Here is an 18,083-nt window from a genome sequence, read left to right as displayed (position 1 = left end):
AGGGTGTTTCTCTTTCATCACAAGCTATTGTGCCATTTTTTACCTTCCTTGGTTAGGTTTAGAGATTAGAGATCTGATCTCGATTATAATATTAACATTTTTGGACACATCGTCAGTAGTGGACCTTGGATTCAATGGGTGTTTCGGCCATTATCACTAGACACCCTCATCCAAGGATATTCATGCAGGCCCTCTACGGGCACACCATGGGTCGATCAATCCTGGGCGTGTCTCTTGCAGTTAGCGGACTGCTATAGCTGCCCAAGTGATGTCAGCCGTCTTTAGCCATAGCCAGTGACTGGTCCTTTTAGCTCCCTTCTCCCATCACTTGTGAACAAGACCCCGAGATACTTAAACTCCTCGACTTGTGGGAGGAATTCATCCCCAACCCGGTCTGGGCACTCCACCCTTTTCTGGCTGAGAACCATGGCCTCAGATTTGGAGGTGCTGATCTTCATTCCTGCAGCTTCACAACTGTTCCAGTGCGAGCTGGAGGCCATCACCCGATGAAATCAACAGAACCTAGAAATCCTGTCCATAAAAGTTATGAACAGAATCGGTGACAAAGGGCAGCTCTGGCGTAGCCCATCACTCACCAGGAACGAGTCTGACTTATTGCCGGCTATGCGAACCAAGCTCTTGCAACGGTTGTATAGGGATCAAATGGCCCGTAGCAATGGGCCAGACACCCCATACTCCTAAAGCACCTCCCACAGGACACCCTGAGGGACACGGTCGAATGCTTTCTTCAAGTCCACAAAACACATGTAGACTGGTTGGGCAAACTCCTATGCACCCTCAAGTATCCTCGAGAGGAAAAACAGAGGGTCCAGTGTTTCGTGACCAGTACAAAAACCGCATTATTCCTCCTGTTTCCGAGGTTCGACTAATGGACAGACTCTCCTTTCCAGCACCCTGGCATAGACTTTCCCAGGGAGGCTGGGGAGTGTGATTCCCCTGTAGTTGGAACACACCCTCCTGTCCCCCTTCTTAAAAATGGGGACCACCACCCCGGTTTGCCAGTCCAGAGGTACCACCCCTGATCTTCACGCAACATTGTAGAGGTGTGTCAACCAAGACGGCCCTACAACATCCAGAGCCTTCAGGAACTCAGGGTGCACCTCATCCACCCCAGGGGCTCTGCCACCAAGGAGTTGTTTAACTCCCTCAGTGACCTCGCCCCCAGAAATTGGTGGGTCATCCCCTTTGTCACCAGACTCTCCTTCCTCCACGGAAGATGTGTCAGTAGGATTAAGGAGGTCCTCGAAGTATTGCTTCCACTGCCCGACAATTTTCTCATTCAACGTCAGCAGCGCTCCGTCAGCACTATACACAGTGCAGGTAGAGCACCGCTTTCCCCTCCTGAGACCTGACGGTTTGCCAGAATCTCTTTGAGGCAGTCCGAAAGTCTGGCCTCTCCGAACTCCTCCCACACCTGAATTTTTGCTTCAGCCACTGCTCGGGCTGCAGTCCCCTTGGCTTGTCGTTACCTATCAGCTGCCTCAAAAGTCCCACAGGTTATCTAAGCCCAATAGGCCTCTTTTCTCAGCCTTGTGGCTCCCGTCACCTCAGGTGTCCACCATTCGATTCGGGGGTTACCACCACGACAGGAACCAACCACCTTGTGGCCGCAGCTCAGTGCAGCAGCTTCTGCAATGGAGGTGCTGAACATGGCCCATTCAGACTCAATGTCCCCAGCCTCCTTTGGAATGCTGTTGAAGCTCTGCCGGAGGTGTGCGTTGAAGATCTCACGGACTAGGGTCTCTGCTAGGCATTCCCAGCGCACCCTCACCATACATTTAGGTGCGCCGGGTCTATCCAGTGTCTGCCCCCACCACCTGATCCAACTCACCACCGGGTAGTGATCAGTTGACAGCTCAGCCCCTCCCTTTACCCGACTGTCAGGAAGGCCGTTCCTCCCAATCACAACCTCCAGGTCTCACTGTCATTACCCATGTGAGCACTGAAAGTCTCCCAGTAGGACAACAGAGTCTCCAGGTGGAGCACCTTCCAGCACCCCACCCAGGGACTCTAAAAAGGCTGGGTACTCTGATGTGCCATTTGGCGAATAAGCACAGATGACAGTCAGGACTCGTTCGCCAACTCGAAGGTGCAGGGAATAAACCCTCTCATCCAACGGGAGGAACCCCAATGTACAGGCAGCAAGCTGAGGGGATATTAGAATACCAACCTCATCTCGCCGCCTCTCACCATGGGTAACTCCAGACTTAGACAGTGTCCAGCCCCTCTCCAGGAGACTGGCTCCAGAGCCTAAGCCGTGTGTTGAGGTGAGCCTGACTATATCAAGCCGGTACCTCTCAACCTCACAGACTAACTCAGACTCCTTCCACACAAGACAGGTGATATTCCATGTCCCAATTGCCAGTCTAGGTAGTCGGAGATCAGTCCGCCAGGACCTCCTCTCTTGGCTGCTGCCCAGCACACAATGCACCCAACTCCTACAGCGCCTCCTGCGGGTGGTGGGCCTGCAGGATGCGCCATTCTCCAGATTTCACTCCATGTAAGTTTCCTCCTTTCAACACTGTTCCAATTCATCCAGCAACCCTGCTTGGCCAGCACTACGGCTCTGGGATGTCTTACTGTTTCCTCCTGTCACGCATCTCCTCCACCACCATTTTTCAATGTTCGGTTGCAGATGCCTGCTGCCAGTGAGGTGTTACTGCTCCAAGACCAAATCCTCCTCTCCCCTGCTGGAGGTGACCCACCACGTTACGATGGTGAAGAGCAGATTTGGGCTGTAGCACAGCTGTGGCTGGGGTCCACTTCCTCCCTGTTGCTAGGGTGGTAGCAGCACCTCTCACTATGGGGTACTTGGGAGTCTGTGAGCATTTCAATCCTCACTATTTAACATTTAAACTCCTCTACCAGGCTAGGGATGGGCAATGACAGTATCCCATCACTGTAGAGTCCAACACTGCTGAGGCATTTGGGAAGTCCGAGCCACTTCTTAACGTAGGAGCTCACTAGCCTCTCTAGTCAGTTGGCATGATTGTGCAAGGCCTTGTACATTGTCAGCTGCACAGTAACAAGTGCTGGAACTGGAAGCACCAGAGCTTCAGTTTCCCTGGGTACATTTTTGTTAGTCCGCCTGAGGTCATTAGCTATGTTCTGCTGTAGTTATTCAAGTTGCCAGGTATCATTGAGGTCTTCATTATGCCACTATCCCAGGCTCTTGATGGACTTCTCTAAGACTGTTGAAATTCGTATAGTAAAAAAAGTAAGTAAGTAAAATTTATTTATTAAGCGCTTTTCACAGACAGACAGTCACAAAGTGCTGTACACAAATATTAAAATAAACAATACAATCAATAGACATTATACACAATGTAAAAGATCAAATGTAAATAATGTAAAAAAATAAAATAAAATATATAGATCAACAAAAGGCTTGTTTGAACAGAAAAGTTTTTAACTGCTTTTTAAAAGAATCCACAGAGTCAAGCAAACGTAATTGTAGTGGTAAACTATTCCACAGCCTCGGTGCAACAGACTGAAAGGCTCTGTCCCCTTTTGTCTTCAGTCGTGTACGGGGAACAACCAATAGACTCTGAGTCTGTGAGCGGAGATGACGAGAAGCAGTGTATTTTATAAGAATCTTGGATAAATAATCTGGAGCCTCTCCATTTAGTGATCTGTATGTTAAAACAAGAATTTTAAAGCGAATTCTAAACTCTATTTTGAGCCAATGTAAAGAATATAAGATGGGAGTAATATGAACACGCTTGGTGGAACGAGTTAGTAGCCTGGCTTCTGCGTTTTGTATTGCCTGGAGGCGAGAGAGAGATGATTTATCCAAGCTAGTAAACAGGGAATTACAGTAATCTAAGCGTGATGACACAAATGTATGAATGAGTTTTTCCAGTTCAGCTGAAGAAACCATATGTCGCAGTTTAGAGATGTTTCTTAAATGATAGAAACAGGAACGAGACAAAGATTTTACATGAGAGTCAAGGCCCAGAGAAGAGTTAAATATTACTCCCAAGATATCGAATATCTGACTTGACAGATGGACAGAAAGAGGCAAGAACCTGACTAATTGCTCAGCTGTCAGTTTTCCTTTTATGAAGGAGATGCTGCGAGATATACTTGGCTTAAACGCTTCTCTAGCAGTCGCCTAGTACATGTTTTTGTTGTTGCAGAGGTGGTATTCTCAGCTGTCATACAAAACTGTAAATCCTGAAAGTAGGTCTTGACCAGTCCTGTGATGTGGTTTGGTACACTGAAATAGTTCAAGGCCATCCATAAAATCTCACGTGGAACTGACCCAAAGGCATTGGCAAGGTCTAAAAAGACTACATGAAGGTCTCTTTCTTGGCAGTTTGAATCTGGTGCCAGATGACACTGGCATGCTCCAGACATTCAGAGAAGCCCTGGATGCTGGCCTTCTGCACTGATGTGTCAACATAGTTGTTTCTTTGCAAGAAAGTAGATTGTATTCGGGCCAAGACACTGAAGAAGAGCTTTCCCTCCAACTTCATTTGGAGTGCTGATGCCCTGAGGACTGTGGGGGTTCTTCTGCCTCTGGGCTTCAATGGACTGATTTCACTTACTTCTTAAGAAGTATAGCTCAATGCAAGGCCCCTTTCTCATCTCGCTGAGGTACTTCTTCCTGCCTTGGTGGATTTTAAGGCCCATGTGAATTGTTAGTTTTGACCACCCACAGATGCAGTTCTGCAGCTTCTTTCCTGCCATCATTGATGGTCCATTATTTGCCCATAAGCAGCTTGTAGGATAACTGATAGTCATGCCATGTGTATCCACCTGGAGGAGCAGTTATAATGGAAGTGTATTCATTTTTCAACTTGCTACACTGTATATTTATCCATCCATTTTCTTCCACTCATCTGGGGCTGGGTTGCGTTGACAGTAAATTAAGCAGAGAGGCCCAGACCTCCCAGCTCCTTCAGCATTTCCAGGGGAACACCAAGGCCAGCCGAGAGATATAATCTCTCCAGCATGTACCGGGTCTGCCCCAGGTCCTCCACTCGGTAGGACATGCCCCAGAACACCTCACCCAAGAGGCATTCTTGTCACATAACCCCACCACCTCAACTGGCTCCTTTCAATGTGGAGGAGCAGCGGCACTTCTCTGAACGCCTTTTGGATGGCCAAACTCTTCACCCTATCTCTAAGGAAGATTCCACCCTTTCAGGAAAGTTCATTTCCACCTCTTGAACCCGGAATATTGTTTTTCCATCGCTAGCTATTGACCATAGGTGAGGGTAGGGATGTGGCTTGACTGTTAAACTGAGAGCTTCACTTTTACGCTCAGTTCTTTCTTGACCACAACAGACCCATACAGCGTCGGCATCACTGCAGCCACAGCCCAAATCTCCTGCTCCACTCACTCGTGATCAAGACTCGGAGACACATAAAGTGGACATGACTTCATGGACTTCATGTATGAAAGCTAATTTACGTATTTGGAGCCCTGCTCTCAAAAGCGACCACAGGCGAGTCAGAAACAGATTTTTCCTGGTGTGTCCAGATCTACCGAGCAGTTCAATCAGCTGATGCAATCAGTAGTATTTTATGCAATAAAAATAATCTTTCTTTGCCTAAGCATGTCCAAACCAAATAACAGGTTACTATATGCACATCACACCACAAATATTGCTATTTTTTTTTCTGAGGTGAGGACAAAAATCCTGAGAGTTCTCATGATGAGGAAACTATTGACAAACTGTTTTATGGAATCAGACTTTTCTGCTGGGGTCGAGGGCTGGTTTGCAAAAACCTCACTCGTGTCTGCAGATGATGCAGATATTGTTAAGTTTTCACTGACAGAATGGAGATCATCATTGATAGGTTTGTAGCTTAAACCTATTCGCTGGAAAGTTCAAGACAATTCAACTACACAGCAAAAGCATTGAACACAAAGTAGGCAAAGTTCTTCGTGTTACTCATGCATGAGGGAGAGAACCACGACAAGCGCTGTTCCTTCGCTTGACCCCAGTTGCTCTCGTCCGCTCCCCCGTAACACTGCTCTTTTATTGAGGTTACATGAATACACATAGGTTCATCAACATATGACGTCTACATACACACAAAGAGTACCTTGCCTGTGCGTTGTGTGTGTGGCGGGGGGGTCAGAGTGTGACCCCATGAAGACTCCCCAAAGCTGGTGCCAGGAGTCTAGCGGTCCATCTAAACAAAAGGCACTTAGACTAAAACTGACATAGCTACGTTTATCCTACCATAAAACAATAAAACAAGGTACGACCTCTCCCATGCTCCCAGGATGTGGGTGTGAATGCCAGAACACTCTGGAATGCACATAAAGTCTTTGCAGACTATTAGGGATCAACCCTCTACCAACATGACATTGATTATGCAACTCTAAGCATATATGAGTAGATATTTCTAAGCATAAATGACAATCAACAATACAAATCTAACAATCATATTTCTTTCACTGTTGCTTCTGGTCTGCTCTGCTTCCACAGTTAAGACAGAGGCATATAAAGAAATTCTTGACCGGCAGGTTGAACTCCAACAACCCTGTCCACAAGACATCCATGCCGTGCTGAGAGAGATGACAGCCTCACTGACTGAACAGAAGGTGAAGATCGCATTCCTAGAAAAAGAGAATCAAGGTGTGTATGTCAATTAGCGAGAGAAGCAGTAGCATCACGAAACCTTCATATGACCCACATGTTACAGGGATATCAATATCAATTCAAATATTTAGAAAAGAAATGAGAAATAAAAAAGATTGATAATCGTGTTTTATTATAAAAATGAATATAAAATGAATATTTGTATGTACATGTGTACATGTGACTCAAACCAAGATGGCTCCGGTGTGTTGCTGCTCATCTGTCGCTCCCAAATTTGTTTCTGCTTGTTTCGTGAATGACGTAGGTCAGAAATAATACAAAGTCTCTGCTGAGGTATGATCGCCAGACACTACTGGACCTCCAACCTTTGGTCCAAAATATTGTGTTGTTTGGAGCTGGTGGGCAGCAACCCCTGCCCCCAGTTGCATCAGAAATGCCAGGTTGCCTATACCTATACCGAAAGCGTCATCATTGCTGGCTCCAGCTCCAGCTCCTGCCAAGACTGGTCTGGTGAACGCCAGATCACTTTTAAACAAAACTTTTATTCTTTGGGATTTTATGTTCAGGTGATCTGGACTTTCTGTGTGTGACTGAGACATAGCTGAGTGTTGGTGAGTCCAGTGCTCTATCTGAACTTTTACCAGTGGATTGTTGCTATTTTAACTCGCCATGGATTACAGGCAGAGGTGGAGGCACAGCGACTATATACAAAAAGGATTACAAATGTAAGCAGTGCTTTCTACAGCCTTCATTCTCCAGCATCGAAATGACCTCGTTTGAGGTGAGTCCCACAAACCCGGTTTTCTGCGCTGTCGTATTTTGCCCCCAAAATACAATAAGAACTTCATAAACGACTTTTTTTTAGCTGGCATTAGGCCAAACTATAATCATGTTGTTATTGTTGGAGATTTTATTATGCATGTGTGTTGTCCTGAGAAACCAGTGGTAAGGGACATTTCAATAAAAAAATGGCCTGTATTTGTACAGCGCTTCACTAGTCCCTAAGGACCCCAAAGCGCTTTACACATCTAGTCATCCACCCATTCACACAAACATTCACACACTGGTGATGGCAAGTGTTAAAAACGGGTTCAAATATTGAGGGAGAGCACAAAGCAACAATTGGTCCAGAAGAGTCGGTCAAACAATGATTTTAATGAACACGCGCGTGGGGAGATGAACACTGCACACACCCGCATTGATCTCCGCCCAATAATACACAAGCAGTGGTTTTTATAGCATCAGGGTATTGTTTATGACGCCCCCTCCTGCGTCAAGCAGATACAATACATACATGAGTTTCAAAAACACACATGTCCTGTTGACAACTTTTGACACATTTAAAAGGACATCTTCTTCTTCCCGAGGCCAGGTCCTTCCTGGTAATCTTCTAACTCTGCTTATCCCCTAGAACAAACTGTCTCTTATGCAAACATAATCTTACAGTTACAAGGTTTTGCAAGTATCAAGTATTTATTTATTGTCATTGTCAAAGAACAATGAAATTGCGTTTGGGGCTTCCGTACAACCCGTAAAAAAAAAACAAATACCCATTAAAACTATTATTTGCAAACTGCAAACTATTATTTGAATATTTGAACTTTTACCTAAACATGAGTCTATCTACTGTTTGTGTGTGCGAGTGTGTCAGCTTCCGACCCTCCACTAGTTGACCGAGCTCCCCTCTTTAGCAAGCACAAAAATACAATGCATGTATATAAAAAGGATTATCACTGCACCTGTAATAAAAATGTTAATATGAGATTATGACAATACTTGTAATACAAGTTTTAACATAAGGCCAACCGCTTCAATAAATGCTTTGATGAAATGATAATTAATGCAATGGTAATGATGATGATTATGAATAGTAGCAGCAAAATATTTATCTAAACTCCACACTAGCTACATTGTAGCGACAGCCACCCTGGGGCGCACTGACAGAGGCGAGGCTGCCGGACACTGGCGCCACCGGGCCCTCTGACCACCACCAGCAGGCAGCGGGTGAAGTGTCTTGCCCAAGGACACAACGACTGAGACTGTCCGAGCCGGGGCTCAAACCTGGTTTAGCCTGGTACAGTCCATGCCTGGCCCTACACGTGAGCACGGACACACACTGGACCTTGTTCTGTCATATGGTCTGCCTTTCAATAACCTGGAGATGTGTGACTCTGGACTCTCAAAGCATATAACTGTGTTATTCAATGTTGGTTGTACACAAACTGCAGTTAAATCTGGCGCTGCTGCTCGGCACTGTCGGGTTATTAACCCCTCCACTGTCGCTCAGTTTTCTGCTGCTTTTAATCAGCTCGGTGGACCTTCTGACTTCGTCTCCTCTGATACAGAAGAACTTAATTCCTGGTTTTATTCTTGCTGTCAAACCATCTTGGATTCTCTGGCTCCACTGAAAACCAGGAAGCCTAAAGCCAAGACGTGGTTTAATGGCAGAACTCCTGCTGTTAAGAGGGAATGTCATCGAGCAGAACGCAGATGGAAAAAGGATAAACTGCAAGTGTCATATCAAATTCTAAAAGACCACTGTCAAAGAGGCAAAAAGGGAATATTTTGCAAATATTATTTCTTCCAACAGTCATAAACCATGTGTGTTATTCAAGACCATTGATTCTGTTCTTAATACTCCACTGAATGTCTGTTTGGAAGTTTCTCCTGATATGTGTAATCATTTATTAGCTTTTTTATTCAAAAGGTTGTCTCCACCAGGGCTTTTATCAAAGTTCCTGACTCAGACCCCTCTGTCGCCATCCCTTGTACTGCTCTTTTTACTCCGTTTGATCTTGTGACCCTCTCCACTTTAGAGGATGTGGTTCGCCATATGAAGATCACAGGTTCCCCCCCAGGATCCTTTCCCTCCATGAATTTTAAAGATATTTTTCCTAGTATGGCACAGTCTGTCTTCTGGTGTGGTTCGTGAAAATTTCAAACATGCAGTAGCGCAGCCACTGGTTAAGAAAACTGGTCTTGTTCACACAGTATTAGCTCTTTATAGGCCTATTTCCAAACTGCCTTTACTTTCCACGGTCTTAGAGAAAATTCTTTTTCATCAACTGAAATATTTTCTAGATGATAATGGCATCCTTGAGGTTTTTCAATTAGGTTTTAAAACCCTTCATAGAACAGAATCTGCACTATTCAGGGTTTTTAATGACATCTTTCTGGCATCTGATTCTGGTAACCACGTTGTTCTGGTCTTGCTTAACCTAATTGCTGCCTTTGATACAGTAGACCACAATCTTCTAATATCTCGATTAAATGATCTAGTGGGTATTGGTGGCACTGCATTTAATTGGTCTAGGTCTTATTTGGCAACTTTCTCTGTCAGCCTTTTCAGTTCTGAATCATCTTCTGCTTCTTTGTCATGCGGCGTTCCGTAGGGATCAATTTTAGGGCCACTGCTGTTTTTACTGTATTTATTGCCTCTGGGTTCCATCCTTTGAGGCATGGGTTCTCTTTTCATTGTTATGCTGATGACTGCCAAATTCATTTACCACTAAAGCAGAAGAATGGCATTGCCATAAAACCCATCTTGACATGTCTAGATGACATTAAAGCTTGGTTGGCTCTAAACTTCTTAAATTGTTGGTGTTTGGACTCAGTGGTCCCTGTGGGTCCTCCTCTGTTGATTTGGGACCCTTGGAAGTTTATTTTAACCCTGTTTTTACTGACCTTGGTTTTAAGTCAGACAGTGATTTTAAATTGGACAACCAAATTAGAGCAGTATTGAAGTCTAGTTTTTATTATTTAGGGCAACTGGCAAGAGTGAAATCTGTTCTTTCTGGGGAGCACTTTGAAACAGTCATCAATGCTTTTATTTCTTCCTGTCTGGACTACAGTAACTCACTCTATGTGGGGGTCAGTCAATCATTGCTCTCAGTCTGGAGCTGGTTCAAAATGTCGCTGCACAACCGTTAACAGGAATTCTTAAAAGAGAGAATATAACCCTGCGCTGGCCTCTCTGCACTGGCTGCCTGGTCTTTTAGAATTCATTTTAACATTCTCATGTTGGTTTTTAAACGCTTTCACAATCTTGCCCTGCCTTACCTCTTTGAGCTTCTATATCCCCACACACCCTGTCGGTCTCTCAGGTCAGCTGACCAGCTGCTCCTGGAAGTACTGAGATCCAGGAGGAAGCTCAGAGGGGGCGGGGCCTTTACTATCGTTGCTTCTAAATTATGAAATAACTTGTCCTTGCACGTTAGAAAGGCCCCTTCACTGTCCAGTTTTAACACGTCTTAAAACCCACTTTTATTCTTTGGCTCAGTCTCAGTGAGACTTAGTTTCTCTTATAGTTAAATAATTTATTAACTAATTAATTATTTTCCTTTTTCCTTTTCTTGGGCTTTTATTTATATCTTTCCTGCGGTCCAAAGGGATTGCCCTGGACTGTAACTCTGTCGAAGCATGCCACCCTCTTCCCAGGAGGAACGGCAACATACCGGCTATTATATTAAGGTTTGTAAATCGAAAGCACAAGATTACGCTGCTGAAACAAGGAAGAAAATTAAAAGGATCTAATGTCTTTATCAATGAACATCTAACCAAACACAACGCTGAAATAGCCAAAAAAGCGCGACACCTTAAGAAGCTGGGAAAAATCCAAGGCACTTGGACGACGAACTGCAAAATATTCATTAAACTAAACGGACCACCAGAGGAAGCCAAAGTTCTGACCATTAAAAATATGGCGGATCTCGAAAAATATCAGTGAGCAACACGATCTGGACGGCAAACAAGGTAACAGACAACCACACACTCACTTATGACACACACTGGAAGGAAGAACTCAGATACATCTGGAAGAATCAGCTGCATCAGTCAGACAGTTGCAGAATATGATCAATTGGAACTGAAAACATTTAACTATATGGATCACAATACACACGACTTGGAATATGAAATAGATCCAAACAACAACTTTTTCTCATCTAACAATAACAATTGCTGCTACTATACAAATAAAGACTACAATCAGAGGATTAAAACTGAGAATAAATGATCAATTATCCACTTTAACTGTAGAAGTCTCTATGCTAATTTTAGTCATATCAAAGAATATCTTAACCAGTTTTCACATCCATTTAGTGTCATTGCCTTATCAGAAACTTGGATCAATATGGAAAAAGGAACAGACTTTGAACTGGAGGGTTATGAATTCACATTTATAACTAGGCGAAACAAAGGAGGAGGAGGAGTGGCCTTGTATGTGGACAAATCCTTGAAATTTAATGTGGTGGAAAAGATGACGATGGTGATTGATAATGTACTAGAATGTATTACAGTTGAAATTTGTAAAGAAAAAAGTAAAAATGTAATCATTAGCTGTATATACAGAGCTCCAGGTAGTAGTATTGAGACATTTAAAGACTGGATAGAAGAAACATTTATTGAAATAGCTCACAAAAAAGTTTTCATTTGTGGAGACTTCAATATTGATTTGCTAAACCCAAATAAACATAAAACCACTGAGGAATTTATAAACACAATGCACTGTATGAATCTATTCCCTAAAATTACTAGACCTGCCAGGATTACATCACATTGTGCAACTCTCATAGACAACATTTTTGCAAATGACATTGAAAATAAGACTGTAAGTGGACTCCTGATTAACGACATAAGTGACCATCTTCCAATTTTTACAATCTATGATAGGAATTACAAGATCAATAAAATGGACAGTAAAAAAGAGTACAGACGAGTAAGAACAGAAGAAAGAATGAATGCATTTAAAAAAGATTTATTGAAGGAAAACTGGGGTGAAGTATATCAGGAACAGGACGTTAATAGTGCTTATAATAAATTCCTTAGAATATTTACATTACTGTACAATACCAACTGTCCAATAAAGCAATATAGTAGGAAACAGAAATATATGGACTGTCCATGGATAACAAAAGGTCTGCAAAATGCATGTATAAAGAAAAATGCTCTATACAGAGAGTTCTTAAGAACGAGAAGTAAAGATGCTGAAATCAGATACAAAAGATATAAAAATAGGTTAACTAATATACTTAGATTTAGTAAAAAGGAATACTATAAGAAGCAATTAGATATAAATAGAAATAATAATAAAAGATTATGGGAAATCCTGAACAGTGTTATAAAATGTGGGACTGGACAAAAGAACTATCCCAAGTATTTCATTTGTAACGACCATGAAGAATACAATATGGATGTTGTGGCAAATAGTCTCAATGAATTCTTTGTAACTGCTGGACCAAATTTAGCAAGAACAATCACTCATCCTGGGAAAGCACAGGAAAAACCCGATACACTGATTGACAGAAATCCATATTCTATGTTTCTCACAGCCGTTGATGAAAATGAAGTTCTTGAAATTGTCAAAAAATGTAAAAATCACAAATCTTTGGATTGTAATGATATTGATATGATAGTGGTTAAAAGAGTCATTGAGGCTATTATAAAACCGTTTACATACATCTGTAATTTATCATTTCAAACTGGTCGATTTCCAGACAGAATGAAAATAGCAAAAGTTATACCTCTATACAAATCTGGAAACAAACACCATTTCACAAACTACAGGCCTGTCTCTTTACTACCTCAATTCTCAAAAGTTCTTGAAAAACTGTTTAAAAACAGACTGGAAAAATTTATAGATAAACATAAACTACTCACTGAGAGTCAGTACGGATTCAGATCAAGCAGATCAACATCATCGGCACTATTAGATTCAATAGAATACATCACAAATTCCATAGACAAAAAGCAATATGTGGCTGGGTTATTCATAGACTTGACAAAGGCATTTGACACTATAGATTATGATATATTAATAAGAAAACTGGAACGTTATGGTGTCAGAGGGGTAGTTTTAGATTGGGTCCGGAGTTATTTAAGTGACAGAAAGCAGTTTGTGAAAATAAATGGTGGTTGCTCCTTATGTATGGACATTGCTTGTGGTGTACCCCAAGGGTCAGTTTTGGGTCCAAAATTCTTCAACTTGTACATTAACGACATCTGTAAAGTGTCCAAAGTATTAAAAATGGTTCTCTTTGCTGACGATACAAACATTTTTTGCTCTGGTGATGATCTGCAGAATTTATTGGAGGATATGACTAATGAAATAAGTAAAGTGAAGTTCTGGCTTGATAAAAACAAATTATCATTAAATTTGAATAAATCTAAACTTATGTTATTTGGAAATAGTAGTTTAAATACAAATGCAAAGATTCAAATAAATGGTGTTGATATTGAAAGAGTCAGTGAAAATAAATTTCTGGGGGTAATAATAGATGAAAAACTTAACTGGAGAGCTCACGTAAGATATATTCATTCCAAAGTATCACGAAGCATTGCAGTACTAAACAAGGCAAAACAGGTATTCGACAGAACATCACTTCATATTCTCTACTGTTCACTGGTTTCACCATACTTAAGCTATTGTGCAGAGGTCTGGGGCAATAACTATAAAACCACATTACATTCACTTTTTACTCTTCAAAAGAAAGCAATTCGAATCATCCACAATGCAGGTTATAGGGAACATACAAACTCACTATTTTTGCAGTCTGAAATATTGAAAATTGACGATATAGTGAAATTCCAAACAGCACAAATTCTATTCAAAGCAAAAAATAAAGAACTGCCAGGTAATATTCAGAGTATGTTTTTTTTGAAAGAAGGAAGTTATAATTTAAGGGGTTTTTGTAACTTCAAAACAATGAAGGTACGTACTACAAGAAAAGGCTTTTGTGTTTCTGTTCAAGGAGTGAAACTATGGAACAAACTGAATATGGAATTAAAGCAATGTCCAAACATAAAACTGTTCAAAAAGAGTTATAAAAATATGATCTTCTCGATCTATAAAGAAAAGGAAAATATTTAAATTAAGTGAATGTCTCTATTTAAAAACAAACAAACAAACAAAAAATTCATGATGTGATATTATAGTATATAGTATATCAGAAATCTGTTCACTATTTTTATTACAAATTATATCAGTAAGGAAGCTGACTAAATATTCACTGATAATTTATGGGACAGGGGTGGGATTAAATAAGTGTATACTTCTTCCCACTCCCTTTCAACATGTAAATTAATCAGAATGTTTTTTTGTATGTAATTTGTATAGTATTTTTTTTCTCTCATTTCTTTTCTAAATGTACTTGTATATTGTTCACATGTTGAAATAAATTACCAATCAATCAATGTAATTTTATTATTTAGTTCAAATTTACAGCACTTTGGATCAGCTGCAGTTGTTTTAAAGTCCTTTATAAATAAAGACGATGATATGATATTACAGGATTACTGAAACAGTCCTTCAGATAAACTAATGTTGCTGGAAAATCAAAGGTTTACTTTGCACTTACTTTAGAGCAGTTTGCAAAGCTGGAGAGACAGAAGACTGAGACTGATCAGCTGAAGCAGCAGTCAAAAGGTACTGTGTGAATATCACCACATGTCTATTTACTCCATATATTACTAAAAACAAGCCAATCACCAATGTGCTGTCAATAAGATTTTCTTTATTTTGCATTTTTTTCAGAACAAGCAGCAATGCTGGAGAGTCTGAAGACTGAACTTCAGACCCAGAAGACTGAGGCTGACAAGGTGACGCAGGAACTGCAAGGTATCTGAAAATAGAAATGGCCTGTATTTATTGGTTTAAAATCTCCATATTTGACATTACCACGATTCCAGAATTAATGTTTGACCTTAACTCCAAAATTAAATTGACCAGATTTGTCATGGATCGCTGTGTGGCAGGCAGGAGGAGGACCCAAACGCAAAACTCACAGACACGGGGATGAACTCAAAATCACAGCTTTAATGCTGGAATGGCAGAACATAGGAAATACAAAACTAAACTGGGAAAAGTAAACTAACATACGCAGAGAGACACAGGGAGATCCACACAACATGAGGGAGAACACGACGCCGAACAGAGGGAGACTCAGACAGAAATACACAGAGGGTAGACGAGGAAAGTGGGCACACACGGGGAACACAGGTGACACTGATAATCATAACGAGACAGGGCGGGGTGAACTGAACATGACATGTAGAGGCACAGAGGTTCCGACAGGAGGAGAGAGAGCACGGGGAAAACACAGACATAACGGGCTGGGGAAACATGAAACAACCACAAAGGGAGACGAGGGCTCATCAATACATAAAGGGCACACAGGGGGGAGAGAGCCATGAAGGGAAAAACACTTAGGGAACAACACAACAGGGCAACTCAGAAGACATGGCCTAAATAAGGAACGAAATACGAGAATACAAAAAACTAAGAATACTGGGCCCACATGGCCCAGGACCATGACAAGATTAGCATTCATGTTGTTGATTCCGATTGTTGTTGTTTTTTTCTGTATTATTGTAGCGTCTCTAACTTACAATTTAAAGCACCATTTAGGCAACTGTTGTTGTGATTTGTAGTGGGAAATCAAAGGTTTACTTTGCACTTATTTCAGAGCAGTTTGCAAAGCTGGAGAGACAGAAGACTGAGACTGATCAGCAAAAGCTGCAGTCAGAACGTACTGTGTGAAAAACATCACCTCTATAGAAATTATGAGGACCTGAGCTTGAAAGAACAACTTCAGAGCGAATGAGGAATTTAGGACCTGAGCAATAAACTTGTGATTGCCCTATAGTATTTACTCCATATATTACTGTTATTCAGACAAATGTGACTTTTTGAGGACCTAAAACATGCTTAAAAGCTAATTAAAATGTAAACATGGATCATTTCTGGTGAAAATTTACATGATTTGGGAGATGTGCCTATGCAGGCTATTATAAAGTAACACTACTTTTAAAAAGAATTTGTTATGTTCAGTAATCTAGTCAAAGAAGTCTGCTTCTTCAACCATTCTCCATCCAGCACCTGTTGGAGGTGTGGTCCTGTGGCTCTGCAGTGTGTGAGGTGGAGGATGAGGTGCCATGGAGGAGACCACTGCTCAGTGTAGCATGAACAGAATGAGAGTCACAGTTACTTTCTGAATGACATTTAAAAACATGAATCACTGTGTGCTGTCAGTGAGATTTTTTTCATTTTGCATTTTTCTCAGAACAAGAAACAAAGCTGCAAACTGAGATTGATCAGCTGAAGAAGCATTCACAAGGTGCTGTGTGCAAATCTAATCATTTCTAAGATAAGATAAAATATCCTTTATTAGTCCCACGCATGGGAAATTTTTTTGTTACAGCAGTGCAAAGTTACATAGAAAAGCACAGAGACAGAAACGAGGAGTCAAGAAGTGGTCATTAAAAATGAAATTAAAGACGATTTATAATTCAAAACACAAAACACTGGGTCACCAACCCAGAACCATGACAGTTTGATCTTGAATCCAAAATTAAATTGAACAGATTAGTATTTATGTTTGAATGTCTTAATGTTAGACACTGAAACTAAAATCTGCTCTGATTAGCTCAACATCACTAGCTGACCGGAATGGTTTGCTGAAAGGTTCTTCCTGTCAGTTTTTCCTTTGCACTGTTGCCATCGAGCTTGCTCATGAGGGTCATCTGATTGTTGGGGTTTTCTCTTTATTATGGGAGGGTCTCTAGCTTACAATTTAAAGCCCTTTCAGGCAACTGTTTTTGTGATTTAGAGCTAAATAAATAAAATTGAACTGAACTGAATGTGTTACAGTTAAAGACACAACATGTGATTTCTGGAACATGTGTGGTATTTGAAACTACAGCCAGTCCAAACTTATTGATAAAATATTCACTCTCAAATAATGCAATAAATAAAAACTGGAGCCATGTTTGTAGTTCTAATAATGTGGAAGCAGGAGAGTGAGTGGAGGATTAGTGTGATTGTTATCTGTGATTAACAGAGGTGTTGTTAACAGGTATATCCCCACTCTGTGCAGGTCATTAAAGTGAAAGCACTCTTTACGCTTCAGAACACACATTAAGTTCATTACTGGATCTAATTTACTGAATGACTTTAAAGTGAGTTCATGTTTGTCTGAAGCACAAACCAAGATGCAACTAAAAGACTGAATAACACAGTTTGTTGTCTTGGTAGAAGCTACAAAATAACTTCCTGTCTGATCTAAAGGACGAGTTTGGGATCCTCAAAAATAGATTCAATCACATTTCAGTTTCCAATCACAGAGTTTGATTTCTTCTGTGATAATGAAATGTTTTCAGCTGTCAAACATTTCTTTCATTCGAGATTAAAGTTTTTGTCATGGTTACTTTTTTGGGAGGAGTCTAACTTTAAAACAGAAAGTTTAAAATAATGACATTTCTCTCTCTCTCAGTCAAACAGGTGGCTTTCTCAGCCTCTCTGCTGGAGAAAGAAAGCAGACATACTGGACCCTTTAATACTCAGATTACTCTGATCTTCAAACATGTTGTCACAAACATTGGAAATGCCTACAACCCACACACAGGTAATAACATTTAGTATTACTTCTCAGCTATGTTGCTGTCAGGCTGATGTTCCGGATGTTCTAACAGCTGATTTTCCATTTAACAAAAACAAATATCCCACAG

The 18,083-nt window shown here is 41.2% G+C and overlaps 1 protein-coding gene across 1 annotated transcript in view; it reads left to right on the top strand.

Annotated features, from left to right (window-relative positions):
- Positions 1-18,083, top strand: part of LOC143412440 (uncharacterized) — a 30,924-nt gene that overhangs the window by 12,096 nt on the left and 745 nt on the right. Inside the window, exons 3-7 of the mRNA XM_076887895.1 lie at positions 6,468-6,617; positions 14,941-15,003; positions 15,112-15,195; positions 16,640-16,693; positions 17,849-17,980. Coding sequence (XP_076744010.1) covers positions 6,468-6,617; positions 14,941-15,003; positions 15,112-15,195; positions 16,640-16,693; positions 17,849-17,980 — 483 coding nt within the window. The remainder of the gene's footprint in view (positions 1-6,467; positions 6,618-14,940; positions 15,004-15,111; positions 15,196-16,639; positions 16,694-17,848; positions 17,981-18,083) is intronic.

The sequence above is a fragment of the Maylandia zebra genome, linkage group LG9 (genome assembly GCF_041146795.1).
Source record: "Maylandia zebra isolate NMK-2024a linkage group LG9, Mzebra_GT3a, whole genome shotgun sequence".
NCBI classification, from domain to species: domain Eukaryota; kingdom Metazoa; phylum Chordata; class Actinopteri; order Cichliformes; family Cichlidae; genus Maylandia; species Maylandia zebra.
Note: the sequence above shows the minus strand (reverse complement) of the source record. Positions and strands in the feature narration are given on the sequence as shown.